The 25,908-nt window shown below is 42.9% G+C and overlaps 2 protein-coding genes across 17 annotated transcripts in view; one reads left to right on the plus strand and one right to left on the minus strand.

The window, feature by feature from the left end:
- The window catches only part of LOC140909632 (uncharacterized), a 128,347-nt gene that overhangs the window by 97,807 nt on the left and 4,632 nt on the right, over positions 1 to 25,908 (plus strand). For 2 of the 14 annotated variants that reach the window (XR_012158300.1, XM_073339412.1), the window contains one exon: positions 2,237 to 3,483. The exons of 1 other annotated variant lie outside the window; for it this stretch is intronic. Coding sequence is in view for 6 of the 13 variants with exons in the window: in XM_073339407.1 (XP_073195508.1) it covers positions 3,032 to 3,096 (65 nt within the window). In the remaining 7 variants the exon portion in view is untranslated. Of the gene's footprint in view, positions 1 to 2,233; positions 3,484 to 6,955; positions 7,040 to 12,884; positions 13,002 to 24,229; positions 24,296 to 25,908 lie in introns of those variants that run through there. 11 more of the 14 variants (XM_073339406.1, XM_073339407.1, XM_073339402.1 and 8 more) reach the window with 10 other exon arrangements.
- FAM161A (FAM161 centrosomal protein A) lies at positions 74 to 24,849 on the minus strand. 3 transcript variants are annotated; one of them, XM_073339392.1, is made up of 7 exons: positions 24,704 to 24,849; positions 16,964 to 17,211; positions 13,308 to 14,495; positions 12,742 to 12,909; positions 10,974 to 11,073; positions 8,350 to 8,504; positions 74 to 7,117 (listed from the first exon to the last, which is right to left on the minus strand). In XM_073339392.1, exons 1-7 carry the CDS (start codon positions 24,830 to 24,832, stop codon positions 6,832 to 6,834), a joined length of 2,274 nt encoding a protein of 757 aa, XP_073195493.1. In that variant the 5' UTR covers positions 24,833 to 24,849; the 3' UTR covers positions 74 to 6,831. The 3 variants fall into 3 exon arrangements, with proteins under 3 accessions (XP_073195493.1, XP_073195494.1, XP_073195495.1); XM_073339393.1 differs by lacking the exon at positions 12,742 to 12,909; XM_073339394.1 differs by lacking the exons at positions 8,350 to 8,504; positions 10,974 to 11,073; positions 12,742 to 12,909.

Raw genomic sequence — 25,908 nt, forward strand, 5'->3', positions numbered from 1 at the left:
GAATGCGTTACCTAGGGAGGTGGTAGAATCTCCTTCCTTAGAGGTTTTTAAGGTCAGGCTTGACAAAGCCCTGGCTGGGATGATTTAACTGGGAATTGGTCCTGCTTTGAGCAGGGGGTTGGACTAGATGACCTTCTGGGGTCCCTTCCAACCCTGATATTCTATGATTCTATGATTCTACGTCCTGGATTGGTACCTGTGCGAGGAATACTACTGACAAAGCATGGGCGCTTGTGGAATGAGCAGTCATGATGGCTGGAGGCAGAATGTTCACCTGCTCGTAGCAAGCTCAGATACAGACGATTATCCAGGATGAAATTTTTTTGGTTGACACGGGTAGCCTTCTCATCTTTTCTGCTACTGCTACAAAGAGTTGCATGGACTTGCAGAAAGGCTTAGTTCTCTCACTATAAAAAGGCAAGGACCCCCACCTAATATTCACCATATGAAGCTGACATTCCTGTGAAGTCTTGTGAGGTTTTGGGAAGAAGACAGGTAGAAAAATGACCTGGTTGCTGTGGAATTGCAACACCATCTTTGGTAGGAAGGCCGCTGTGGAATTGCAACACCATCTTTGGTAGGAAGGCCGGATGGGGGCACAGTAGGACCTTGTCCTTGAAGAACACTGTGTAGGGTGGTTCTGACATAAGGGCTTTGATCTTAGAGACCCTGCTGTCTGAGGTGATTGCCACCAGAAAGGCAACCTTCCAAGAGAGAAGCTGTAGGGAGCAAGATGCTAATGGCTCGAAGAGGGATGCATGAGCCTCAACAGGATCAGGTTTATGTCCCATGCGGGGCTTGGTTTGCGAACCTGAGGATACAGTCTTTCCTTGAGAAATCGGACTGTCATCTCATGGGAGAACGCTGTTCTGCCACTCACTGGAGAGTGAAAGGCTGATATGGGCACTAAATGAACTTTATAGATGTGTGTGCCAGACCTTGCTGCTTTAAGTGGAGCAGATAGTCCAAGATAGACTGAAGAGAAGATAGAGATGGAGAGAGATCCCATTCAGAGGCCCAACAAGTGAAATGTTTCCACTTGGCCAAGTAGGTAGCCCTCATGGAAGGCTTTTTACTACCTAGCAATACCTGTCAAGCCTGTTCCGAGCATGCCTGTTCTTCAGGGTTCAGCCACGTGGCATCCATTCAGTCAGGTGCAGGACAGCGAGGCTCAGGTGAAGCAGCTGGCCATGGTCTTGAGAAATCAGGTCTGGGTGGAGTGGAAGCAAAAGCAGAGGTGCCACAGCATTCCAGGAGAGTGCTGAACCAATGTTTGCATGGCCACACTGGGACTACCAGAGTAACTGTCACCTTATCCCACTTGATTTTTAGGAGGACCTTTTGAACCAAGGAATTGGGGGAAAGGCATAGAGGAGCTTTTCTGCCCATGGCAGCAGGAAAGCGGTTTGTGCAGACACAGTCCAGGCTCTCTCTCAATGAACAAAACTGGTGGCATTTCCTGTTCTGCTTGGTAGCGAACAGGTCCATCTGGGGAGAACCCCACCTCTGGAAGATGGATCCAGTAAGCTCCAGGTGAAGGGACCACTCGTGGTGAGAGGAAAAGATTGAGATGATCTGGCAGCATGTTACAGGCTTCTGGGAGATGTGTTGCCTCAAGGTGAAGGCGTGTTTCACACAGAAGTCCTACAGCCAGAGGGCCTCCTGGCCCCTCTCTACTTGTTGATGTAAAAAATGGATGCGGTGTTCTTTGTTAGGACATGTACCAATTTGCCTGAGATCTGGGGAAGGAACATTTGGCAAGCTAAGTGCACTGCCCTGAGTTCCCTGACATTTATATGTAGGGAAAGTTCTTCTTCCTGAAATTGTTGAGATGGGCTCCACACCGTAGGTCTCACGTGCCAAGACTAAGGCTACTGACGGTTGATGGGCAACAAAAGGTACCCCCTGCATTACCAATCCTAGGTCTTTCCACCAACCCCTGGGGAAACGAGGACCGAAGGCGGGACCATGCATGTTGAGTCTAAGTGGAGTCTGCTCAGGGAGTAGACTGATGCCAGCAACATCTGGAAAGGCCTGAGGCACAGCCTTGCAAACTGTATGCTGCCATGTGTCCCAATAGTTTGGGGCAGACCTGAGCAGTCTTTATTGGGTGGACTGTGACCTCAGATATTAGATCCGGCAGGCGTGCTCTGGCTTGTGTCGAGTCAAGCACTGCCCCGATGAACTCTATTCTTTGAACTGGGACCAGAGTTGACTTTTTCTTGTTTATCAGCAGGCCCAGCACCTGGAAGGTAGCCAAGATTGTACTGATACTGTGCTGTACATGAGCCTGTGACCAACCTTTGGTCAGCCAGTCATTGAGGTACGGGTAGCTTGCATGCCTCTGCGCCTGAGGAGGGTTGCTACCATCATATACTTTGTGAAGACCCATGTGGCTGCCAATAGGCTGAAGGGGAGAGTAGTGAATTGGCAGTGGCGTTGACCCACTACAAATCTGAGGAATCTCCTATGACCATGGAAATCAGCATTCTTTAAGTCGAGGGTGGCGTACCAGTCTCCTGGATCCAGGGAGGGAATGATGGAGGCCAAGGAGACAGTGCAAAACCTCAGTTTCTTGAGATATCTGTTGAGGTGATGCAGGTCCAGGATGGGCCATAGGCCCCCTTTGGCATTAGGAAATACCTGGAGTAAAACCCTTCCCTCTTAAGTCTCAGGGAACTTCCTCTTCGGCCCCCACATATAGGAGGGATTGCACCTTCTGGGCAACGAGTTGCTCATGAGATCGGTCCCTGAAGATGGATGGGGGTGGGAGAGTGATGGATGAAAACTGAAAGCTGTAATCGGACTATTACTATACTCAGGACCCAATGGTCCGACGTTATATATGACCACGCTGGGCTGAAAAACAAAGGAGGGAGCAAATCTGGACTGGAGCCTGGTGTAAAGCCCTCGGGTGCATCTTCAAAAGACCTGTTTGGCTCCACAGGAGTATTTGTGAGAGCCCGATTGGGAGGCTTAGGTGGAAGGGAGGGGTTTGCATCATTTGTAACCCTTCCCAATTCTTTTGTAGGGCTCCTGCCTGGAAGGCTCCACAAAAGGTTGCTGGGGCCTAAAGTGCTTCCTGGAAGCTGGTGACGTGTAAAGGAAGGAAGGGCAGCCCTTGAGTCATTGAAGTTTCAAGTCAGTCTGCTCTGAAAACAGGGAGTAGCCTTCAAAAGGGGAGGTCCTGGATGGACTGCTGAACTTCGTGAGATAGGCCAGAGGACTGGAGCCATGAACAAAACCTCATGGTGATTGCAGATGCCCTAGTCCTGGCTGCCGAGTCAGTCACATCAAGAACTGCCTGTAGAGAGGTTTTGGCCACACTCTTGCCCTCCTCCAGGATGGCTATGAATTTCTGCCTCAACTCCTGCAGGAGGAAGACCTTAAATTTGGACAATGAGTCCCATAGATTAAAATTGTACCTCCCCAACAAAGCCTGCTGGTTGGAGATATGTAACTGGAGATTGCCTGTCAAATAAATCTTTCATCTGAAAAGGTGTAGTCTCTTAGCATCTTTATTCTTGGGGGTAGCACTTGATTGCCCCTGTCCGTCCCGTTCATTATCTGCCAACACTATCAAGGACCCTGGGGGCGGAGGGGGCAAATAAAGGTATCTGAACCCACTTGCCAGTACATAGTATTTCTTCTCTGTCGTCTTTGAGGTGGGGGGGCAGAGAAGGAGGAGTCTGCCACAGCATTTTGATGGGTCCCATCACTGCTTTGTTGATGAAGGCCACTCTGGAGAAAGCAGCTGCAGCCAGAATATCGATCAAGTTGTATGCTGACTCCTTAAACTCCTCAACCTCCAGACCCAGCTTCACGGCAACTCTTTTCAGGAGGTCCCAGTGGGCCCTGAAATAGTCTTGAGGGAGCAGGCTACTAGGTCCTGCAACCCCTCATCTGGATCGATGAGGAGGAGGCTTACCCTGGAGGAGGGGCTCCCTCCTCTTCCTCTGCTTCTACCACATCCATTGGGGCCAGCTTCTGGACGTCAGCAGCGAGGTCAGTACCAGAGTCAGGGTCCAGTGCCGAGTCGGAAGGGCCGGTAGCCTGTCTTTCTGAAGCCACTGAGTATGAGTGGTGGGAAGGCAGACCCAGTACCAGGGGAAACTCCCAAGGGTTCCAGTACAGCCACTGCATCAGTATCAAAGTCTGGTGGAGTGTAGGTTTTAGGTCAACAGAAAGATTAGTCTTCGGACTGCGAAGAGTAGCAGTACCTGCTTCTGCTGCCAGGTGGTGTTGGGGATTTGGGGACCAGCAGCAGATTGATTATCACTGTGTCAGGATCATGGAGGGCTTACCCCTAGCAGGTGCCTAGGTGGCTGGTGCCAGGAAGGAGCTCTATGCTCCTTTCTCTCTCCTATCTTTTGACGCCTTGGTTGATGGGGGTCCTTGCAGAGTTGGCGGGACTGTAGGAGACGGTGTGTCCTTCGCTGCTTGGAAAGCCTCCGGGGTCAAAGGAACCAGAAAGTGTCTGGCCTCACGGCTGCTTGCAGGAGTTGGTGGTGGATAATGAACTGGATTAGGCACTCTAGGCAGAGTTGGTGGTGCCATCACTGGGTTGTGCAAGGATGAGTGGCCCAACACGACTCCAGGGAGTGCTAGAGCTGGCCCAGTGGATACTGCTGAGGGAAAAAAAATCTCAGGCACCAGTGCCCGTGACATGCACACACCTAGCATGGAATGGAAGCATTCGAAGAAGAAAGTGCCATTTTACAGTCACTTTCTGAGTAGCACCACATTGTAAAAGTCCATCAGCATTCCATACTAAGTATACAGCAACACAAATATCCCAGCTCGTGATGTGCAAACAACTCTGCATTAACAATGTGCATCAGCAAAATCTACCTTCACTACTGCCTCCAATATTAGCAAAGAAAGAACTGAAGCTGAAAAATCTTGTTCTGATCGTGGAAGGATGAACAAGTGAATTTAAAACCCAAACAAATCAGTTTGAGTTTGTAGTGTAACATTTTTCAGCCTAATTAGAGATTTTAAACCGTCTGCAACTTCATTGTCCGGTATTAACATACGCTTATTTTATATTACTATATTTACACTTCTACACTTCACCAAAGGAATATTTTATTTAAAAAAATCGAAGTATTAAAGTTAACCTTTTCAAAATTTTACACGTTTGTGCTAAAATTTCAGAGTTGTTAGAAACATGACAATTATATATACTTCATCTGAATTCAAATTTTAGTGAGTCTCCTGATGCAGATCTAACCAAATAAGAAATAATCTAACAGTATTGCAAAACCTGTCAGAAAAAAGGAAAATAAAACCCTACTACTTGATTACAAAAGTGTGTGAAACCACTGTACATTCAGTATTCAGACAAAAATGCAACTTACTAATATTTGCTGGTTACCCAAGATGTTTTGGGTGTAGATGCTGTGAAGATATTTTGCATCATCCTTTATTTAGCTTGCAAACTATTATTTGAAGCTCTTCAGCAGCTGCTTATTATGCAGATATATTTCTCTTTTCCGTCCCTACATTGGCAATGATTGAGAACAGTAGGAAAGCCAGGCACAGAATAGGAGAGGGAACCAGAAGGTGCTCTCCATATGAAGCATTTATGTCTTCACTTGGGTTCTTATTTCAGGAGTAGCCTAAGAGGAAAGCTGATGGGCTGAGTAGCAAATACAGGGAGAAGGACTACTTAAGTTTACTAAACCCCTTTTTTTCTACTGACTCAAAAAAAATTTTAAACACAGTTGCAAGTGTTGTATTTTTAACACATAATAATTTCTTGATTTACAGTATCTGTTAACTATGTCAATAAAGAAACTATCTTGCAGATTAAAATTAATGTTCATTATTACATTATAATGAATTATTTCATGTGATCTTGGAATGGTTCTTAAAACAAAAGCAATTAAAGATATTATACAGAGAACACAATTTTGGAGCTTTGATTAGACATTTGTTCTAATACATAATCCACAGTATAACAAAAATACAAATTCTGCTTCTGAAGTTCATGCTACAAATTCATTCCCCCTCCCCTCTTTTAGCATTACAAAGTCCTATAGACATATGTGTTTATTGTATATTAGTGATGGTTTTGTTATCCTGTTCAGTGTCCCAAGAGCCCTAGTATGTGGGGTGCTATTAATAAATTATATTAAAATGAGCATTCATTAAGCAGTCGCAAGGATAGTCCAGCTGCATAGTAAGTTGGTATTTTGATGTCCCTGGCTACCACTCCGCCAATGATGGCCAGAGGATTTACACAAGAAACTCCCATCATCATTCTTAATGGGAGTTACACCCAAATTTCCACTGCCATAATGGGAGAATATATTCAGGGCTAGTTAAAACTGAGCAGATCCTAGAAGTGCTGAAATGAGAGGTAATGCTGCTCTAAAATCTTTGCTTATGGAGTAACACCACTGTTTCTCCTTCCTGATGACTCATTCCCACCCTGTTTTGTCAGCATGAAGGCAAAGAGCTGGAAATGTAAAAGCCTACGTATTAGCCAAAAGGAATGAAAGAAGTGAGTTTTAAACCGTGGCTAGTATTTCTGAACACAGAAATGTGTTCATGCAATGAAAGTTTAGGATAAAGCATACATTAACAAGTGTAACTGCTAATGGAAATGAGTAATGATAATTTTTTCTTACTGGAAAAAAAGCAAATTCAGCATTAGAAGTTATATTATGCTAACAAATGGAAATTCACACAAGACCTACATGTATGCAGTTCAAAATGCCTGTAGCACCAAGAGTCAGGTTTTTCTTTAGCATATACCCATTGCCAGCAATGAAATGTGTGTTGAGCACCAAGGCAATAAGAGAAGTAAGTCTGTCTTCCTTCCTTTCAGTTAGCTTCAGCCTTACTAGGTTTTTCTTCTAAACCATCTTCATATTTATCCTCACATTCCACAACATCCTCATCATCATGATCAGACTGTGAGCTTGCCTCCTCCTTCTCTTCCTCACAGGATTGGTCAGACTGAGAGCTTGCCTTCTCCTCTTCCTCATGGGATTGGTCAGACTGAGAGCTTGCCTTCTCCTCTTCCGCCTCCCCACAAGATTGGTCAGATTGCGAATTTACCTTCTCCCCATCACAGGATTCTCCTTCTTGAACTTTATCTTCATTAAGACTAAAAAAATGAAGATTTGCATTTATTGATCTTGGGGATTTTTAAAAATTGGTTTTAGAGGAATAAAACTCTCGAGTACTCCGGCCCAAATCCTGCCAATAAGAGTCAATCTCTATGTGGGTGGGGGGCAGGTATTTACTATGGGTAGAGCCCCCTGTTTTTCACAAATGCAAGACACCATGGAATAAAAGCAAACTCACTCTGCAGCAGCAGCTCCTGTCCCATGAGGTTAAGCCCAGCTGCCTGCTCTGGAAGTTGCAACCTGTACCCGGGGTTGCAGCACCACTCTCACAAATTTGGCCACACCTCCTGACAAAGAGGCAGCCAGGCCAAACCTGAGCAGTGCTGCGACCTTGTGCACCAGGTTGTAATGCCTGGAGGGGGTGCTGGGCCCAGCTTCACAGGACAGGAGCCTGTGGGGGAGAATGTGGGTGGGCTCACATTCTGCTGTTCCCTTCCTGGAGGCAGAACCCAGCCCCCCGGGATTTCCACCCCTTCCCTCCCTGTCCCCCCGGTGTGGATAAAAAGAAACTACATGAAACTCTTGAAAAATAAAACAAAAAATTATAGAAAATAAGAATTTCAGGGGCTCTAACTATGGGGAAGAAGGCCTCCTCTCTCTACACTGCAGAGCAGCTGCAGTAGCCCCCCCATGCTGCCTGTGTCCCCATTCTGCAGGAAGCAACGGTCCCTGGATCTCGGTAGTGGCAATGTAGGACACACTATAGACCTGGCTGCCTTGCACAGGCCCCCAAATTCCAGCAACAGCTATGCAGGGTTGGCATACAAATATATTTTATCCAAGTATTTAATGAACAAACATTTTAAAAATATTTATTTTTATAAAAAACACCCCAACAACATTCTATACACACACACACAAAAAAATCTCTCCCTAGCAACCTGCCCGGATTTCTGGTAAAAGTTCAGAAATAAAACTTAGGGAGAAAAAGTAATGTATTTTTTTAAAAATGTGCATTAAGTTATATACCCCCTGTTAAAATATTTAAGAGGATATTGGATTACAAATTTACTGTGTGAGCATATAATTTTCATTGTCTTTTGTGAATTAAACTTTTTATAGAAACACTGACACTATTAAAATGAGAACTATATGCAGCCAAATAGTTACCTCCAAAATACAACTAATTTTGTCTTCTAAAACTAAAAAACAACTTAACTTGCTATCACTAGGTGTGTAACTGACACAACAAACCACTGGTAACTATTACCTTTCTCTGTCTTCAGTGCAGCTTCCAAAGCCTTTAGCATTGGAGTGGTCCAGCAATTTAGCAGTTTGACTTTTTTTTGAAAGGAAGTCCTCACAAATCCCCAGTTCTCTCAGTATATCAGAGTAATGCTTTTCTGCTGCTATTCTGGCATTTTTCTATTAAAAAAAAAATTACAGCATTCTAAACATTAATGTATTATTAAGGGCCAGATTCTAATACCCTAAATTAGGTTGCATAGTACCTTATGCCAGTGGCTCTCAACCTTTCCAGATTACTGTACGCCTTTCAGGAGTCTGATTTGTCTTGTGTACTCCAAGTTTCACCTCACTTAAAACTACACTTAAGAACTACTTGCTTTCAAAATCAGATGTAAAATACAAGTGTCACAGTACACTATTACTGTAATATTGTTTACTTTCTCATTTTTACCATATAATTACAAAATAAATTAATTTGAATATAAATATTGTACTTAATTTCAGTGTATACTAAGTATATAGAGCAGTATAAATAAGTCATTGTCTGTATGAAATTTTAGTTTGTACTGACTTCACTAGTGCTTTTTATGTAGCCTGTTGTAAAACTAGGCAAATATCTAGATGAGGTGATGTACCCCCTGGAAGATCTCTGAGTACCCCCAGTGGTTCGCATACCCCTGGTTGAGAACATTGCCCTATGCCATCGGAATCCCATCAAATTCAGCGTGATACTCAGTGTGAATATGAAATGGCAGAATTTCTTTTAGAATGCTATTGAAAAGTACACAGACCTGCAAGTAAAGCCTGTGTAAGAGGGCTTTGCCCAGGGGAAGGGCACAGAGGTTGGGTGGGATGCAAACCCACATTCATAGATAGTCCCAGGCAATGGCCCAGACAGGCCTGACTGAGAGATATCACCTGTTGCACTCTCTGTGGGTTTGTGACCCTGTTGAAGTGTGCTGTGCATGGACCCACACCCTCAACATGCTCACATACGACTTTCTCCTGTGTTATAACACAGAGCTCTGCTCCATAGCAGGGAGAAATAGTGCAGAATCCTCCCGGGAGAAGCCTCTTCTGCCTAACCCTGTTTGCAGCAGAAGCATGCTGTTTCTGCTGTATTTGGAGTTTTTCATACCATCATAAAGGGGGCAGAGATGTAAGGTTTGCTCCTCAGTGCCAAGGATACATAGAGAATATTCTGTAATGTACTCCAGGGTTATGGGCTAACATTACAAACAGGATTAAATTATCAGCACCATTATATTCTGACCTTGTTTGGCAGTATTACTCATACACTCCTCAAAGGACAGAGCAACCCCACTAGCCAATGACAATTCCATTTGGGACAACAGAGGCTTGAGTGTGGTACATATAAGTAAGTCAAATCTCATGCCATTTAGGCTGGACTATAATCTATTAGGATGGATTTTATTTGTATGGTGAGATAGGAGTGAGGAAGATAAGCTTTAGTTCATACAAGCAGAAAAAGCCCCCACAGTCGTTGCTTCTTCATGCCTCCAGAGATTATTTTAAGTCACAATCGATCATTTAATTGCTGCATATTTGTATTACTAGTTTTAACAGTAGTAGTTTCCCTTCAAACAAACCTTATGAAACATCTGATCAGTACTGTTGGCTAGCTCTTACTGTGATGCCTCCAGGGTAATACACTTATCTGTTCTAATGACGGTCAGGTCTGTTTCCTAAGTTGTTCATGGCACAGGAAAGCTACTAAGCAGTAAATAGACCTCATTTAGACATGAATTAGTTCTGGGAGAGGACCCTTAATCAACAACCCCTTAATCAACTTAGAGATAAAGTTGTTCATGTGCATTTCCTATAAACGTGATCATTAAAAATCCAGGAAGACAGTTAAGCTCAGATACACCTCCACATCAACCTCAACTTACTTGCCTCACAATGCATCACAATGTTCAAAGACACACAAAGAGCTTTCACTCCACAGACACACACCTCTCAACTCCAGTCCAGGGGTAAACACTTTTTCCTTTTAAACAAAGTATTGGTAGTGAGACATCTTCCCGAGACACAAACCCTTAAAAGAAGGAAATGCCTATTTACAAGGTACATCTTAACTGTGACCTAATGGCCACACAGCCCATTTTCACTGACAGTAACAAAGTCTGCACTGCCACAGAGAACATCCTTCTGCCTCCAAGATAAGGAAATTATATACATCACATTAATAATGCAAAACCTTAATTACAACCTCAGTCACATTACCAAATATTCAGCATTCATGTGCAGGGTAAGTGCACGGCATGTTGTGTGTTTATGGGGAAAATAATTAAGTCATAATTACGGTTTTATTACACAGTATCCCTTCTTCACCTCACACACAAGCCAGAACGGAGGAAAAAAATGCATGTTTGGAAGATGGCTCACACCCCTCTAAACAGGCAGGCAGCAGCGAGTGCTGGGCCGGAATACATGGTAATATAATTTTATTTGCATAGGGACAGGTACCAGGCAGAGTTTTATAGTCAGAGGGGAATTGACATGCTTGCCTACAAAAGTTTTCAGATACCCTCTAAAAACTATTCAACACTGACACTTGTATTGACTTAGGCAATATTCGGAGATGAGTTTAATTGAGGAGTGAGAGCAAGGTAGGAAGACAACCTGAGTGGCTCTTTCCAAAAGCAATGGCCTCTGGTTTACTCTTTCTTCCATTTCTTCCCGCTCCTGCAGATACTCTTGCATTCTCTGCTTCTCATGTTTCCTATTATAAATATAGCATGACACAGAAATTAAATTGATTGTCTTTAGTTATTATTTATAGAACTGGTAGCAGAAAGACCAGGCTATGCTACAAGATGCAACTTCCTAGAGTAACTGCAAATTACATTGCTTGTGACAAACAGAACATTGTGCAGTTGTTTTTAAAGTCAAAATTTATGTATTTTATATTGGTTATGCACTAGGTTAACTGCCTCAAGTTCTTTTACCACAGCAACAACGTACCTTTGACAGTGGGAAAATTAAAGAAAATTTTATGTTTTTTGATGTAATCCATTTGGAAAAAACAGGTAGATGTCCTTACAAATGAGTTTAAATGCATAACTTCAGGGCTCTAACTTGTGCACACTTTATACATTTTAGGATTTTCAATTTATATTGAACTTCCTTTAATTGCTGCATTCTCATCTTGATAGCCATTCCATATAATTGTTTTTCTACAAAAAGTTAAGAAACTGGAGGCTTTTGGAAGAGCTGGTGAAGTTAGAATATACCATGGAAGATTGGTACTTTAAGAAGTGTTAATATCTCTTCTCAAATGTTTCAACTAATGAGAGTTCCACATCTTTCTTTTTTGTTTTGGGCTTAACATTTTAATTTATCTTTCAAAAACAGAAAAAGTCCAGGTGCCTTCCATTTTTAGTTGCAGAGCAGACATCTTTAGAGTTCCTGTGTCATTTTTAAAGCATCCTGCATATCTACAGAACTGTATAAACAACCACCTGTTAATGCTGCTATCATCTCCTCCATGTAATAGTAATAATTAATAATAATAATAAATACTTAGGATAGATGACTAAATATGTGAAACAATCTCAAAGTACACTGCAAATATTAATGAATATTCATTCATTTACTCTGCAAGAAAAAACTGTTCAGCATTTTACAGAAGGGGAAACCAAAACCTAGAATTAAAAGTCACATGCCCAAGGTCACGAAGCAGCTTTGGACTAGAATCCACCTCCCCTGAGTCCCAGTCCTGTCCTAGTCTAACTGCTAAGTTATAGCACCTTTCATAAGGACCCTCCCCCACAGCAGTACTCTGATTCACAGTCCATTAGAAAAAGGTCTCTGGCCTTGTTGCTGCCCAGAGTCATGTAATAGCTCTGCCCCACTTCCTGCTCTCATTAGATTTGACTCCCAAATCAGAGTAAAAAAAAGATATTTGCTCAGCAATCAGGAAGCAGAAGACACCTAAAATAAAAACATAAATATGAAGTTTATTTTTTAAAATTTAAGAGAAAACATGGTTGTATTTTTCCTTGGCAATTTGAAAGTTGTAAGAGTGGAGTTAAAGCTGGAACTGTACTAGCTAGATGTTAATTTAATAGTGTTTATTAGTGTGAACTCCTATTTCCCTCTTCAGATTATATGCAGGTTTAAAAACAAGCCTGCCTTGTTATTTGTGGTATAATAATTTAAGGAACAGCATATAAACCTGAATTCATCAAAATGGACACCAGTTCTCAATTCCTGATTGATCAAAATATTGTATTTGTTCATACCCTTTTCTACCCAGAATTTTTGACAATGTCTAATTTATGACATACATGAATAGTTACATTAACATGGTTTATACTGTTACTGGATTGTATGTTAAACATACAACTTGCATCTAGAGGTTCAGGATTTTGGGGATGTAGCAGAATACCTGATTATTTTTAATTTGGATTTAGACATCTGAGCTAGGCTCTGATGTGGGTCATTGGCCTCAGCCCGGGTTGTTATAAGTGTTTGCAGTTTTTTCACTCTTTGTTTCTGCTTTGCTCTGATCCTTTTTTGCTCTTCTTCCAGCTTTCTCTTTTCCTCAAGTGATTTCCTGAGTGGAAAAATAAACTAAGACTGAATTAATTTTATTCTGGAGAGAACATAAGGAAGGATCTGTGAAAGGTAATTCAACAGAGAAGAGCAGGGAGGAAACAAGGGTGGGACAAGACAATGGAATATTTATGTTTCATTTGAGAAGTGGGGGCTTCAGGTATGTATTGGGAACCAATAGGCTGTTATAGTCCTTTTCCTCAAATGTCTGTGGGGGAAAAGAAAGTGTATTACAGCAGCTAGAAAACATCATCAAAAGACGAAAATAACCACTGTAGCAGTAATGAAAAAAATATGGAATTAAATATTTGGTGGCATAAACTAACAGTGGCATAAACTAACAGTCAAGGATTTATAAAGTAACTTGTACTATATGTAACATACTACTGAGCTATTCACCTTATAGCTTGTATTCGTCTTTTCGTAGACTCTGTGATTCTTGGAGATTTAGATTCCTCACGTCCCAAGGGAGATGAATTTGCACTTGAACACCTCATTCGAGGTTTGCATCTTGGAGAGGCGTATGGCCAGCGTGTTTCTTTTAATTTTTCTTCATCTGCTTGAATGTCCTGCAGAATCTTCCCTTTGTTGGATGGGATACGTGGAGTACGAAGATTGAAGGGTTCACAAACTGTGATGTGTTTCACATGTTTCTGTTTCAGAAGCCTATTTTGGAATTTTTGGTGTAGTGTTTCAAAGTCTGGAACCCTAGATTTGATCCTTGGTTTATGCTCCAGTTCTTTCTGTTGATTGCACTTTTGTTTCCTCTGTTTATATATAGTTCTACGAGCCAATCTGCTGTTGGGAAGAGATGAATTATGTAGCAACTCTTCAGCTCTCATTTGGATCCTAATTTCTCTATAGAGCTCTTCTTCTTTTAACTTATCATTAATGGCTGGACTGTAAACAGATTTAGGGACAGGTTTTGCTTGGAATAATTTTGTTTTCTTTTCAGGCAATGAAAGGTCTTTTAATTGCATTTTCCTAATTTCTTTCCTTTGCTCCTCCCTCTTGATAAACTGAAATGGTCTCTGAGTGGCCAAAAGAATATCTTTGCTTCTCTCTTTCACAAACTTCCTGCGTTCTTCATTTCTTTCCATTATTTCATGATAGAGTGGAAGGAAGACAGAAGCAGGCACGGGATTGGCTCTGAATTTCTTTTGACACTCTGCTTCTTCCTCTAGTTGTTTCTTCAGTAAATTATTTTCCATTTCTATCTGTGACTTTGATTTGACATTCTGTTGTTTTTTCTTAGCTTCTCGAATAGTCATCTGGAAAGGCTTAGGCACAGTGACCTTTGGTGACCACTCTTTCTGCTTCTTCCCCATCATTTTGAATGTTGGTGAATTTGGTAAACTATGTTTAGTGTGATAGACATAGTCCTCCACAGAAAACCCATCCCACATTTTCTCGATCTGCTCCTTAGCAAATGTCAGTGACCGAGTTGCACTACCATTTTCTTCTTCCAACTCTAATTCTGCATCAGACCCATCACATAAACTTGAATAAGACAGATTATTTAAGTCAGGCTCAGAAAAAGATTTATGCAAATTCAGAGGCTGAAATGAGCTCTTATCCCATATTGATCTAAAAAAGGAAAAAAGAAGTTTTGGGTGTAACAAGTTTAATCTTGAGACGAAAGCCAGCAATAAATCATTCCACTCTTTTTCCCCATCTGTAAATCGCAAGGCACTTTACCAAAGATGGTAAAGCAGCATTACTCCACTTTTTGCAAGAGTGTGGCGGTTGGGAAGCATGGGATAGGCAGAAACTCATATTTACTCTGTGTGTGTACAGCACCGAGCACAAGAGGTGCCCGACCTAGTTGAGGCATTAAGACACTACTACAATAAGCATTTAAAAAAAAAATTCCATTTTAAGATCAACAACCACCACCAGATGCATCATCTCTGGCTGGGACTGGTAGTTCAAATACAGTAAAAGCTTTGTTATCTGGCACGTTGGGGGAATGGGGGGTGCCGGTAAGTCAAAAATTCCAATTAACTAAGAGGGAGAGAGTTTGGATGCAGGAGGGGGCTCAGGGCTGGGGCACAGGAGGGGGTGCAGGGCGCAGGTTCTGGGAGAGAGTTTGGGTGCGGAAGGGGACTCATGGCCGGGGGTTGGGGTGTGGAGGGGCAGCACTCACCTTGAGCAGCTCCCCACGAGCGGTGACATTTCCCTGCGGCTCCTAGGCGGAGGCGCAGCTAGGCAGCTCTGTGTGCTGCCTCCACGGTTCCCAGCCAGTGGGAGCTGCAGAGCCAACGCTTGGGGCGGGGGCAGCACATGGAGTTCCCGTGGCCATTCCTCCCCCTAGGAGCAGCAGGAACATGTTGCCGCTTCCGGGAGCCACATGAAGCCAGGTAGCACGGGGCTGGCAGGCTTCCTAACCGGACTATAAACTGGACTTTCAATGAAGATCAGAAATGCTGGTTTACAGAGGTTTCTGGTTGGTAAAGTGCTGGATAACACAGCTTTTACTATATATTGAAAATAGCTTAGAACTAGGCCCATTAAGATATTTAGGAGTGATGTACAATAACCAGAAAATAATTTTATGACAAGGTTTAGGGTTCAACTACTCTACAAGAAGCCCAAATAAGGGGTATCCATTTTAGTCACTTTTTGCTGGGGCAAAAGACATGGTTCTAGAGAAGAGTGTTTTAACCAAGCACTAGAAGTCTATATTGAACTGTTTTAGCAATGTAGCAAGTTTCTTTTCCGTTGTTTATCGGGTCACAGACAATATTTCATTCCGAAATGTATTATAGAAGAGATGCTGTAAATAGCATTGTTAATAGCAAAGAACCTTACTGTAAAACAGAGGTCCCCAAACTGTGGGGCACGACCCCCTAAGGGGGGAAGGGGGAGAACGTTCAGGGGGGCCTGGTGGGCCCGGGCCAGCCCCCATGAAGGGTGGGGAGTGAGTGCCACCCAGCCCCGCCCCCAACTCTGCTCTGGGGCCATCCCCAGCCTTGGCCTCCGTCCCCACGCCTGGCCCCATCCCCAGCCTCGGCACCTAGCTGTGGGCCCTACAGCTGGCTCCCACTGCAGCCCAGCTGTGGTTCTATTTCCGGTCCCGGCCACAGGCCCACCCCCAGCCCTGTCCACGACCCTTCCCACCATCGCCCCAGGAGTCACAGTTCCGCTCCCAGCCGGGGAGTGGGATGTGGGGCTGGGCAGGGTTAGGAAGGTCATTACCCTGAAAAATTTGGGTACCACTGCTGTAAAACAAACAAGTCCTCCATCCAGAGTCTGCATGTGGTTTAAATATTCAAGATTAATATAATATATGGTTGTGCTTGCAAATAGAGAAGGGATATTGCTTGAAAGGCAAGAATAATATTTGATAGGATTTGGTTCTTGTTTCGTGAGAGAAACATGATGGCTAGACAGAGGAATGGGAGTCAGTATTCACTGTGTGCCCTTAGACAAGTCACTTTAACCTCAGTTCCTCATCTGTAGGATAGGGATAATGTCTACCCTTCCAAAGGAAGTTGTGAGGCTTACTTAATACTTGCAAAGTGTTTTAGATCTTTGGACAAATGATGATCTGCCATTCTTACTGTGTGGCCTTCAGAGAGTCGCTTATATCTTGATTTTCAGATGTAAATTCAATGGAAGCTAAGGGTATTCAGCACCTTTGAAAATTAGGTCATTAGATTTTCTGTGCCTCAGAATCCACGTGTGGAATGAGCATAGTAATACTTCCCTGCTTCAAAAGAGTGCAGTGTTCATTAATATTTGCAACGTGCATTGAGATCATCTGGGTGTGTGTCTCACTTCATCAGATCCCTGCCATTACAGGGACCTGGGGCACTGGTGCACCTTGGTCCCTCCTGTTCTTTGCCTGTCGCTCACAATACTTTAATCTCCTGAGGATTGTAATACTTTGGTCTAATTCTGGTTGTTGCTCGTAGTGTGAAGGTGTCTGGGTGGTATTAGTGGCCTGGCATATACAGGAGATCAGACTAAATGAGCTGGTAGTCCCTTCTGGCTGTGTACTCTATGACACAGATGAAAAGCAATACAGAAGCGGAGATAATTATTAAACTTACCTATAACACAAATTAGGAGCAGCATCCTTATTGTCCAGGGGCTGTACTCCTTTCAAATGCAGCTTATTCCGATACATGTTTTCCAGTTTTGCCATCGTCTCCAGGTGGGCATTCTTCAGCTCTTCCAGCTTCAAGTAGTATTCCTGGTTTGAGTGGCACATTTTGGGAAAGTCTATCCAGTCCTCACAATCCCCACTTACAGTGGGGCTTTGCTGTCTCTCAGCATAACAGTCCAAGTCAAAATCATCCTAAAAAATAAAGGAATTGTATTATTTTCCTTCTAACCATAAGAGTTAGTGACCAGTGTGATGGATTCAATCACTGAAACCCCCTTGGGACTGTCACCTGATGTGCTGAGACTACCTCTGAGCCCGTTTGCTCTGCCAGTTTGGGCCTTCAGAACCCTGCCTTATCGAGCCAGACACGCCAGTCTGCTCCACCACACACCCAGGGTCTGAACCACATGCCCCAAAGCTGCAGACTTAACTGAAAACAGCTTAAGAAGTGCTCCCCTGTCTCTAGCACCCAGACACCCAGTTCCCAGTGGGATCCAAACCCCAAATAAATCCATTTTACTCTGTATAAAGCTTATACAGGGTAAACTCTTAAATTGTCCGCCCTCTATAACACGGATAGAGAGATAGTCACAGCTGTTTGCTCCCCGTGTATTAATTACTTCCTCTGGATCAATTAATAAACAAAAGTGATTTAATTAAGTATAAGAAGTAGGATTTAAGTAGTTCCAAGTAACAACAGACAGAACAAAGTAAGTTACCAAGCAAAATAAAACAAAACACGCAAGTCTAAGCCTAATACATTAAGAAACTGATTACAGATAAAACCCTCAGAGATGTTCCAATAAACTTCTTTCACAGACTGGACTCCTTCCTAGTCTGGGCCCAATCCTTTCCCCTGGTACAGTTCTTATTAGCTTCAGCTCAAGTGGTAACTAGGGGATTTCTCATGACTGGAACCTCCTTTGTTCTGTTCCACCCCCTTATATAGCTTTGGCACAAGACAGGAATCTTTTGTGTCTCTGGGTCCCCATCCCTCCTTCTAAATGGAAAAGCATCAGGTTGAAGATGGATTCCAGTGCCAGGTGACATGGTCACATGTCCTGTGAGACCCCAAGCCTTCATTCTTCCTGGCCTGACTCACAGGAAGGCTTGCAAGTAAACAGAGCCATCTATAGTCAATTGTCCTAGTTGATGGGAGCCATCAAGATTCCAAACCACCATTAATGGCCCACACTTTGCATAATTACAATAGGACCTCAGAATTATATTTCCATATTTCTAGTTTCAGATACAAGAATGATACATTTATACAAATAGGATGACCACACTCGGTAGATTATAAGCTTTGTAATGATACCTTATAAGAGACCTTTTGCATGAAGAATGTGAATATAATGTAACTAGAATATACATTAGCATATTTTCATAAAATCATACGGAGCGCAACCTCACAACCTGCAAGCACTTTGCTTAGATAACAGGTGCTGCATTACTCAGACATACATTCCTTCCCCGAAAGTGAGGAACAGCTCCAAACTTTTGTGCCTAAATAGCCTCTTATCACTACATCTCCAGAATCATATGGTGAGCACTGTGAAGTGTTGTCCTGAGACAGTTATGCACTGTCAGTAGTTTTTGTATAGCTTCCTCATCATTCCTCCCCCTTGAAAATATTTTGAACCTTAATCTATATCACATTTTATTAAAACAGGATGTTACATGGTTAAATCTTGTCTGCACTAGCCAAGGAAACAATTCTGGCTCTTTTCTGGTCAGAAAATGTGATGGAACATAGTTCTGAGATAAAGATGCCAGCACCATTTCTCTAGTTAGCATACACAGGCGTGTTTCAGACAGATGGGCAAAAGCAGGCCTAACATAAAATGAAGAAGCCTGGAAGAACTGTAGTCACCATTAAAGTCTTTACAATCGCTGTTGGCAGATAGTACTGAAAATACTGTATTAATATTAGCTATCTGTTAAGTGGCATTGATCAGGGAAAAGGTAAAAATGTACATATTTTGATGCCACCCACCATATGGCATCATTGCCAAGGCTGCTGTACTTGTAATAGTCTACTTGCAGAATAATAAAGTATACTTTGTAAGGCAAATTCCAGGCCCAGTGAAGTCAACAGCAGTCAAACTCTATACTCTGTGTGTATATATTTCAGAAAAGTCAAAATTACACTTAATTTTCTCACCTATTGGATACTACTGTATAAACACAAAAGGGGTTTTTTTTTTTGTTTGTTTTAAACAAGAATTTCTCTGATATAAAAATAAATGCAAAAAGACTAAACAATGCATGAGGAGCCTTATTTTCAAAATGCTTGTGGTAATAGAAAGTAAGTAGCCATCTGACATGAAAAGATTTAAACCCCCATTTTAACAACTTATTATGGAGATCAAATTTTGGAATGGTGGGGCCTACACTAGACTATCAGTTTACATGTTCTTTTACCAACAACTACTTAGGTCCAGATAAGCACATTATTCATAACACTTTTAAGGTTGTAGGAAGTTGGAAAAAGATGTATAGTAAAAACAGCATAGTGTATATATTTTAAAAATGTTTTCTGCAATTATTTTCAATGATCCATTTTTAAGTTACAGGACTCATTTGTTTCTTCATCTATGAAATGGGAATCATATTTACTCTGCTTTGTAAAAGCACTTTAGAGTTCTATCCACAAGTTTGGGTGGGTTTTTTTTTTTTTAATAGAATCTTAAATTCTATCTGAAAATTCTTGTTTGACTATATTTTTAGTTAAGTTTTCATCCCAAGATCCTATTTCAAGTTTCATACAGTCCAGATGACTTGACATAGACTAATTATACAGTCACAAGGAAATAAAGCTGTAAAGTGTCCAGATAGAGATTGCCTATGAAAGACCAAGCATAAATACTGCATAATATTCTACTACTTGCTGGTATCTTTGTTTCTATTGACCTTGTGTATACAAATGATGGTGATCTCAGCTTTGGATCCATGGAAAGATACTAAATTCTTTTCCACTGAGTTGCACATCAACTCCTAAATCCTCTCTTCAGATACTTCTATGTTAAAAAAAAGCTCATTAAGAGATTTGTGTGGGCACAAGTGATGCAGTACTGCCATCTGGCAACTGTTATTCTAAGTTAGGAGATACCACATTGTGTGCTTACTATGCTGTCAATAACAGATTTTTAGAAACACTTGCTTCAAAGTCTGTATTTATTGTAAATATAAAGGACAAGTTAATCAGCCACTATGGCAATGCACACAACTTGGCTATTAAAATTAACTCTGCATGAATCTATCCTTTTGCAAGGGAACTCTGGGTGATTTTTGGTATTTGGCTTGCCTGATTTTAATCAATCAGTGATGAATGAACCATTGTATAACACTGCTGCCTCAATAAAGCATCTTTTGGAGCTTCGGGTACAAGGCTGCCACTTGATGGGCCTACCACTGAGGTGTTTTGTTTGTTCAAGACAGCTGGACACAGTAGACAAGGTTTGCTAAGCTGCCTGCTATGGAAACAGCTGAGGCATTTGGGGGAGGGGGGGGCGGGGAGGGCAGGAAGGAGGACTGTGAGTGGCACAAAATGTTTGTCCAAGGTTCCCTGCTGAACTAGGTCTTTTAATTTTTTTTATTTTCACTTCATTTTTCCCCTCTCAATAGTTCACATGGTTGCCTTTTTTTGTGATTCAGTGAACGTGTGCTGTTAGGGAGAGTCACAGGCACAATACACTGCTTGACCAGAAGAGTGAGCTATAATGATTTCTTAAGAAGAAACCACCAAATGCAAATTCTAAGATTTCATAATTTGCATCAATACAAAAAAGGACAAAATATTTTTCATTGAGTGAACAGAGAAATTGCTTTCACCCTGGAAACAGCTTAGCTGTGCTCTCTTAATGCCTCCCATAAATCAACAACAACAACTCGTCCGACTTCCTAGCAACTTGTCCTAGAAATCTCTGTCCGAATTCCCTGTTTCTGACCACTCCAATACCATATATTCAGACTCCTCCTTGTTTTATCTTTCATGCTTTCTCTGATCTTCAGGAAACTTGTCTGATTTCTCTGCTACTCTTGGCCCTCTACCGTCTTCCTCCTTCACACTCCCTGCAGTTCCATTATCTCCTCTATTCTTGATTCCTTTGATCTTCTTTCACCATAGTCGTCATCTCTCTCATTCTCAAACTTGGCTGTCTATCTGCATGTACTATTTCCACACTTGCTCTTGTAATGCCTAATGCCACTAGGAAAAAATTTGAGGGGTTGGACTACACCAACATCCTCCACTAAGTTGATTCTCTTCCTTCTTTCTAAAGCTTTTCTCCTCCCCCATGGTCAACTCTTGTCAATTCCTTTCTATCTTGTGTCCTTGAATTTATTTCCCATTTTCCGTCCTCTTCTGCATTCTTCTCTACTTAGGAACTTGCGTTCTTCCTCTTTTAATCTATCCAGAACGTTTCAGCTGAAGTCACTCAGTTCATCAGTCACAGAAGCATAGAAATGCAGGGCTGGAAGAGGTCCTCAAGAGGCCGTGTGGTCCAGTCCCCTGCGCTGAGGCAGAACCAAGTCAACCTAGACCATCCCTCACAAGAGTTTGTCCAACCTATTCATAAAACCTCCAATGACAAGGGCTCTACAATCTCCCGTGGAAGCATATTCCAGGGCCTAACTATCCTTGTAGTTAAAAGTTTTTCTTAATATCTAACCTTAATCTCCCTTGCTGCAGATTAAGCCCTTTAATTCTTGTCCCACTTACAGCATGGAAAACAATTGAACACAGTCCTCTTTATAACAGCCATTAACATATCTGAAGATTTATCAGGTCCCCTCTCAGTCTTCTTGCCTGGTGGTTTTTAATCTTTCCTGACAGGTCAGGTTTTCTAAACATTTTGTCATTTTTGTGGCTCTCCCCTAGACTCGCTCCAATTTATCCACATCTTTCCTAAGGGTGGCACCCAGAACTGGACACAATACTCCAGATGAGGCCTCACCAGTGCTAAGAAGAGCAGGACAATGATCTATTCTCCTGGGTCTTACATATGACATTCCTGTTAACACACCCGAGAATGATAGTAGCCTTCTTTGCAACTGTATCACATTGTTGACTCGTATTCAATTTGTGATCCACTATATCCCCAGATCCTTTTCAGCACTACTACTGCCTTGCCAGTTACGCCCCATTACGTATTTGTGCATTTGATTTTTCCTTCCTAAGTGTAGTACTTTGCACTTGTCTTCATTGAACTTTATGATGTTGCTTTCACACTACATCTCTAATTATCAAGATCATTTTGAATTCTAATCCTGTCCTCCAAAGTGCTTGCAAGCCCTCCCAGTTTGGTGTCATTCTCAGATTTTATAAACATACACTCCATTCCATTAGGCAAGTCATTAATGAAAATATTGAACAATACAGGACACACCCCTAGATACACTCTCCCAGTTTGACAGCGAACCACTGATAACTACTCTTTGAGCATGGTCTTTCAACCAGTTATACACTCACCCTTATAGTAATTTAAACATATTTCCCTAATCTGCCTGTAAGAATATCATGTTGGACAGTATCAAAACCCTTACTAAAATCAAGATGTCACATTTACAGCTTCCCCCCTTCCAGTAACCCTGTCAAAGGAAAAAATTAGGTTGGTTTGGCATGATTTGCTTGACAAATCCATGTTTATCCATGCTATTATTGATTACCCAGTTATCCTCTAGATGCTGACAAATTAATTGTTTAATAATTTGTACCAGTATCTTTCCAGGTATCAAAGTTAGGCTGACTATAATTCCTCCTTGTTCCCCTTTTAAAAAGATCTGGGACTCACCTGTCCTCCATGAGTTCTCAAAGATAATCATTAACGTTTTTCGAGTCTGCTTCAGCTAGTTCCTTAAGTACCCTAAGATGAATTTAATCAGGCCATGCTGACTTGAATACATTTAACTTATCCAAATATTCTTTAACCTGTTCTTTCCCTATTTTTGCTTGTGTTCCTTTCCCCTTGTTAATATTAATAAATTGTGTTATATACTTGGTTCATTAAGCCTTTTTAGTGAAGACTGAAGCAAAATAGGCATTAAACATCTCAGCCTTCTTGATATCATCCATTACGAGCTCTCTTTCCCCCCTAAGTTGCAAACCTATGCTTTCCATTGTCTTTCTCTTGGTCCTAACATATTTATAGAACCTCTTTTATGTCAATGGCTAGGTGTACCTCATTTTGTGCCTTAGCCTTTCTGATTTTGTGCCTACCTATTCGTACTATTCTTTTGTACTCATCCTTAGTAATTTTTCTCCTTTTTACTCCATGTCAAACCCCTTCCATTAGTGTCTAGTGTGTTAGTGCATCACATTCAAGATCTTTGTTCTGACTCTCATGATGCTACATAATCTTACTCTCATCTACTTCTATTTCTACCTCTCAATATGCTAAACTTCACATCCCCTCTTGCTTCCTTTAGCTTTCCCTCCGTTCTTGCCTTCACACCTTTCTACATCCTTTCCCTAAACTTAGAACCATATCTCACTTCCTGCCCATCTTTAAAATCCATTTCTTACAAGAGGAATCCTTCCTTTCTTCTTCTCATCAATAATCTCCTTATCATCTCTTACAGTTCTCATAGCATTTTGTTTTAAAAAAGTAGATTGGGAATGTAGCTGTCATTATATAGAAGAAATTATTTCTCATACCAGATAGGTTTAAAGCATTTTCCTAAGAGACAAAACTTACATTAATCTTGGTTTTAAAACCTCACTTGAAGACAGCATTAAAAATACACTATTAATCCAGAGGCTAATCTTCAGAAGATCATCTTGCCCTATTTTAAAAGTAAATCCTTTCCCCTCCAGTGTTTTGTTCCTTAGTATTATTAGTTACCATGAGAGAATGTTATAGCAACATATTGGGGGTCAAGTGATCAGATTGGCAAGGACCTTGGGGAATTTTCACCTTCCTCTGCAGTTTGGGATGCAAGTTTCCTGACAGGTTCATCTGTGTACAGCTCTCAATCAATTTCCTGCCATTCCAGAGGCCTCAGGCACTGATGCACCTTGGTTCCTCCTATTCTCTGCCTTGCCTGAAAGCTGAAATACCTTAGCCTAATTTTGGTTGTGGGGTTTAGCATACAGGGTGGCATTGGTGGCCTGTGATACACTGGTGATCAGATGATCTGGTGACCCTTTATGGCCTTAAATTCTATGACAAAGAGCAGCCATCTCTACACTAAATTCTGATCTTCCTAGCAGGCCTGCATGCCTCCACGGGAGTTGATGGAACACCATAAAGCACAGCATCAGAGCCATGAAAAGGTTAGTAACTGCTAGGTCTGAATGCCAGCACTTCCTCATTTTCTAATGCATCGCCTCCCTTACACAACAGATACACGAAGATACACGTTAGTAGTTAGTGTTAGTAGTGGCCAGATGCTCACAGACAGGCTGTGCAGCTTTGAACCCCTAGGTTAGCTACTGAGCCCTAGTGATGTGCTCGGCGCTGTACAGAACCCATCCTACAGCGGACCTCTGCCCTGGCGCGCCTCGCCCAGGGGCGCAGTCACTCGGGGCCCTTGTCATGCGAGAGCCCCCTGCGGCCGGGAGCCCGCCAGCCCAGGCAGACCCCGCACACGAGGCGAGCGGGATCTCCCAGCGCTGCCGAGCCGGCCCTCGGGCGGAGAGGGGCCCCGCGGGCTCCCAGCACACAGCCGAGCACCCCACTACCTGCTGCTCCGCGGCGGTCGGCGGGCGCCTCTCCCGCTCGTACAGAGCCAGCGGCGCCCTGGTGCGCGGGTTCACGGGGGTCCTGAGGCAGGAGGCGGCGAGGAGCGCAGCCCGGTGCGCCGCGTCCATGGCCTCACGGCAGGCGCAGGCGCAGGCGCGGTCTCCTTCCCCCGGCGCCGGCCTTAGTTACCAGCCACACCGGTTGCCGGGGACGCTACGGCGCCTCCATTGGGACAAACCTGCCCGGGCCGTGGCTCGGGAGGCTTAAACTGCAACTCCTCCCCCTCCCCAGAGCGCCTGCGGGGCACGGCGGGAAGCCCCCCCAGACCCCTAGAGCCGGCGGAGGGGGAGCCGCGGAGGCGCCTGACCTGCCCTGGTGTTGCCGGGGGCGGCTGTCGAGTCCTCTCCCCTCTGCGAGTTGGGCATGCCTAGTAACCGCTGCTCCCCCATGCCCAGGCTGCTCCCAGGAAGGCTGTCGGGTGGTCTCCCACCCACGTGCTAGCATTCAGGGCGGTAGGGCTATGGGCTGGCCCCACAGCCGAGGGGGCAAACGCTCTTTGCCGTAAGTGCGAAAACCTGCTTTAATGAAAGCTTAGATTCTGCGAAATCTGCACGTCATGCAGGCTGCAAACCCATCAGGCAGAGTGCACCTGGCCCATGGGCCACATGTTTGTCTTAAGAGGCCTAGTCGTACCTACTTGTGGAAACTTTCAAACCTTTCACTCCAAGGAGCACATCTTTCTGCTTAGAACCCGATTCCCAAGCTCAGGTGTGTCTACATGTAATATTTTTGGAACCATAGATAACTGACCATTAAATAAAAGGAGTGATGTCAACCTGTTACTGTCAAAATAGTCATCCTAACAAAATAATAGGTGACTCACACCCGTTATTTAAAGTTGTACAAGGCCATGGAGAAATACAGTGAATGGAAAAACCCTGCATTGTACAGGGAGTGGATTAGAGCAGGTTCTGATTCTCACAAGGTGGGGATGATAGAAGGGTCCAGGCGAGGCCATAGGAGGTTGTGCAAAATAAATAAAGTACACAAAAAATAGTACATTTTAAATTATTTTAACTCTTACATAAGAATGGCCATACTGGGTCAGACCAATGGTTCATCTAGCCCGGTATCCTGTCTTCCAACAGTGGCCACTGCCAGATGCTTCAAAGGCAATAAACAGAACAGGGCAGTCATCAAATGA

The sequence above is a fragment of the Lepidochelys kempii genome, chromosome 3 (genome assembly GCF_965140265.1).
Source record: "Lepidochelys kempii isolate rLepKem1 chromosome 3, rLepKem1.hap2, whole genome shotgun sequence".
Classification (NCBI taxonomy): Eukaryota; Metazoa; Chordata; order Testudines; family Cheloniidae; genus Lepidochelys; species Lepidochelys kempii.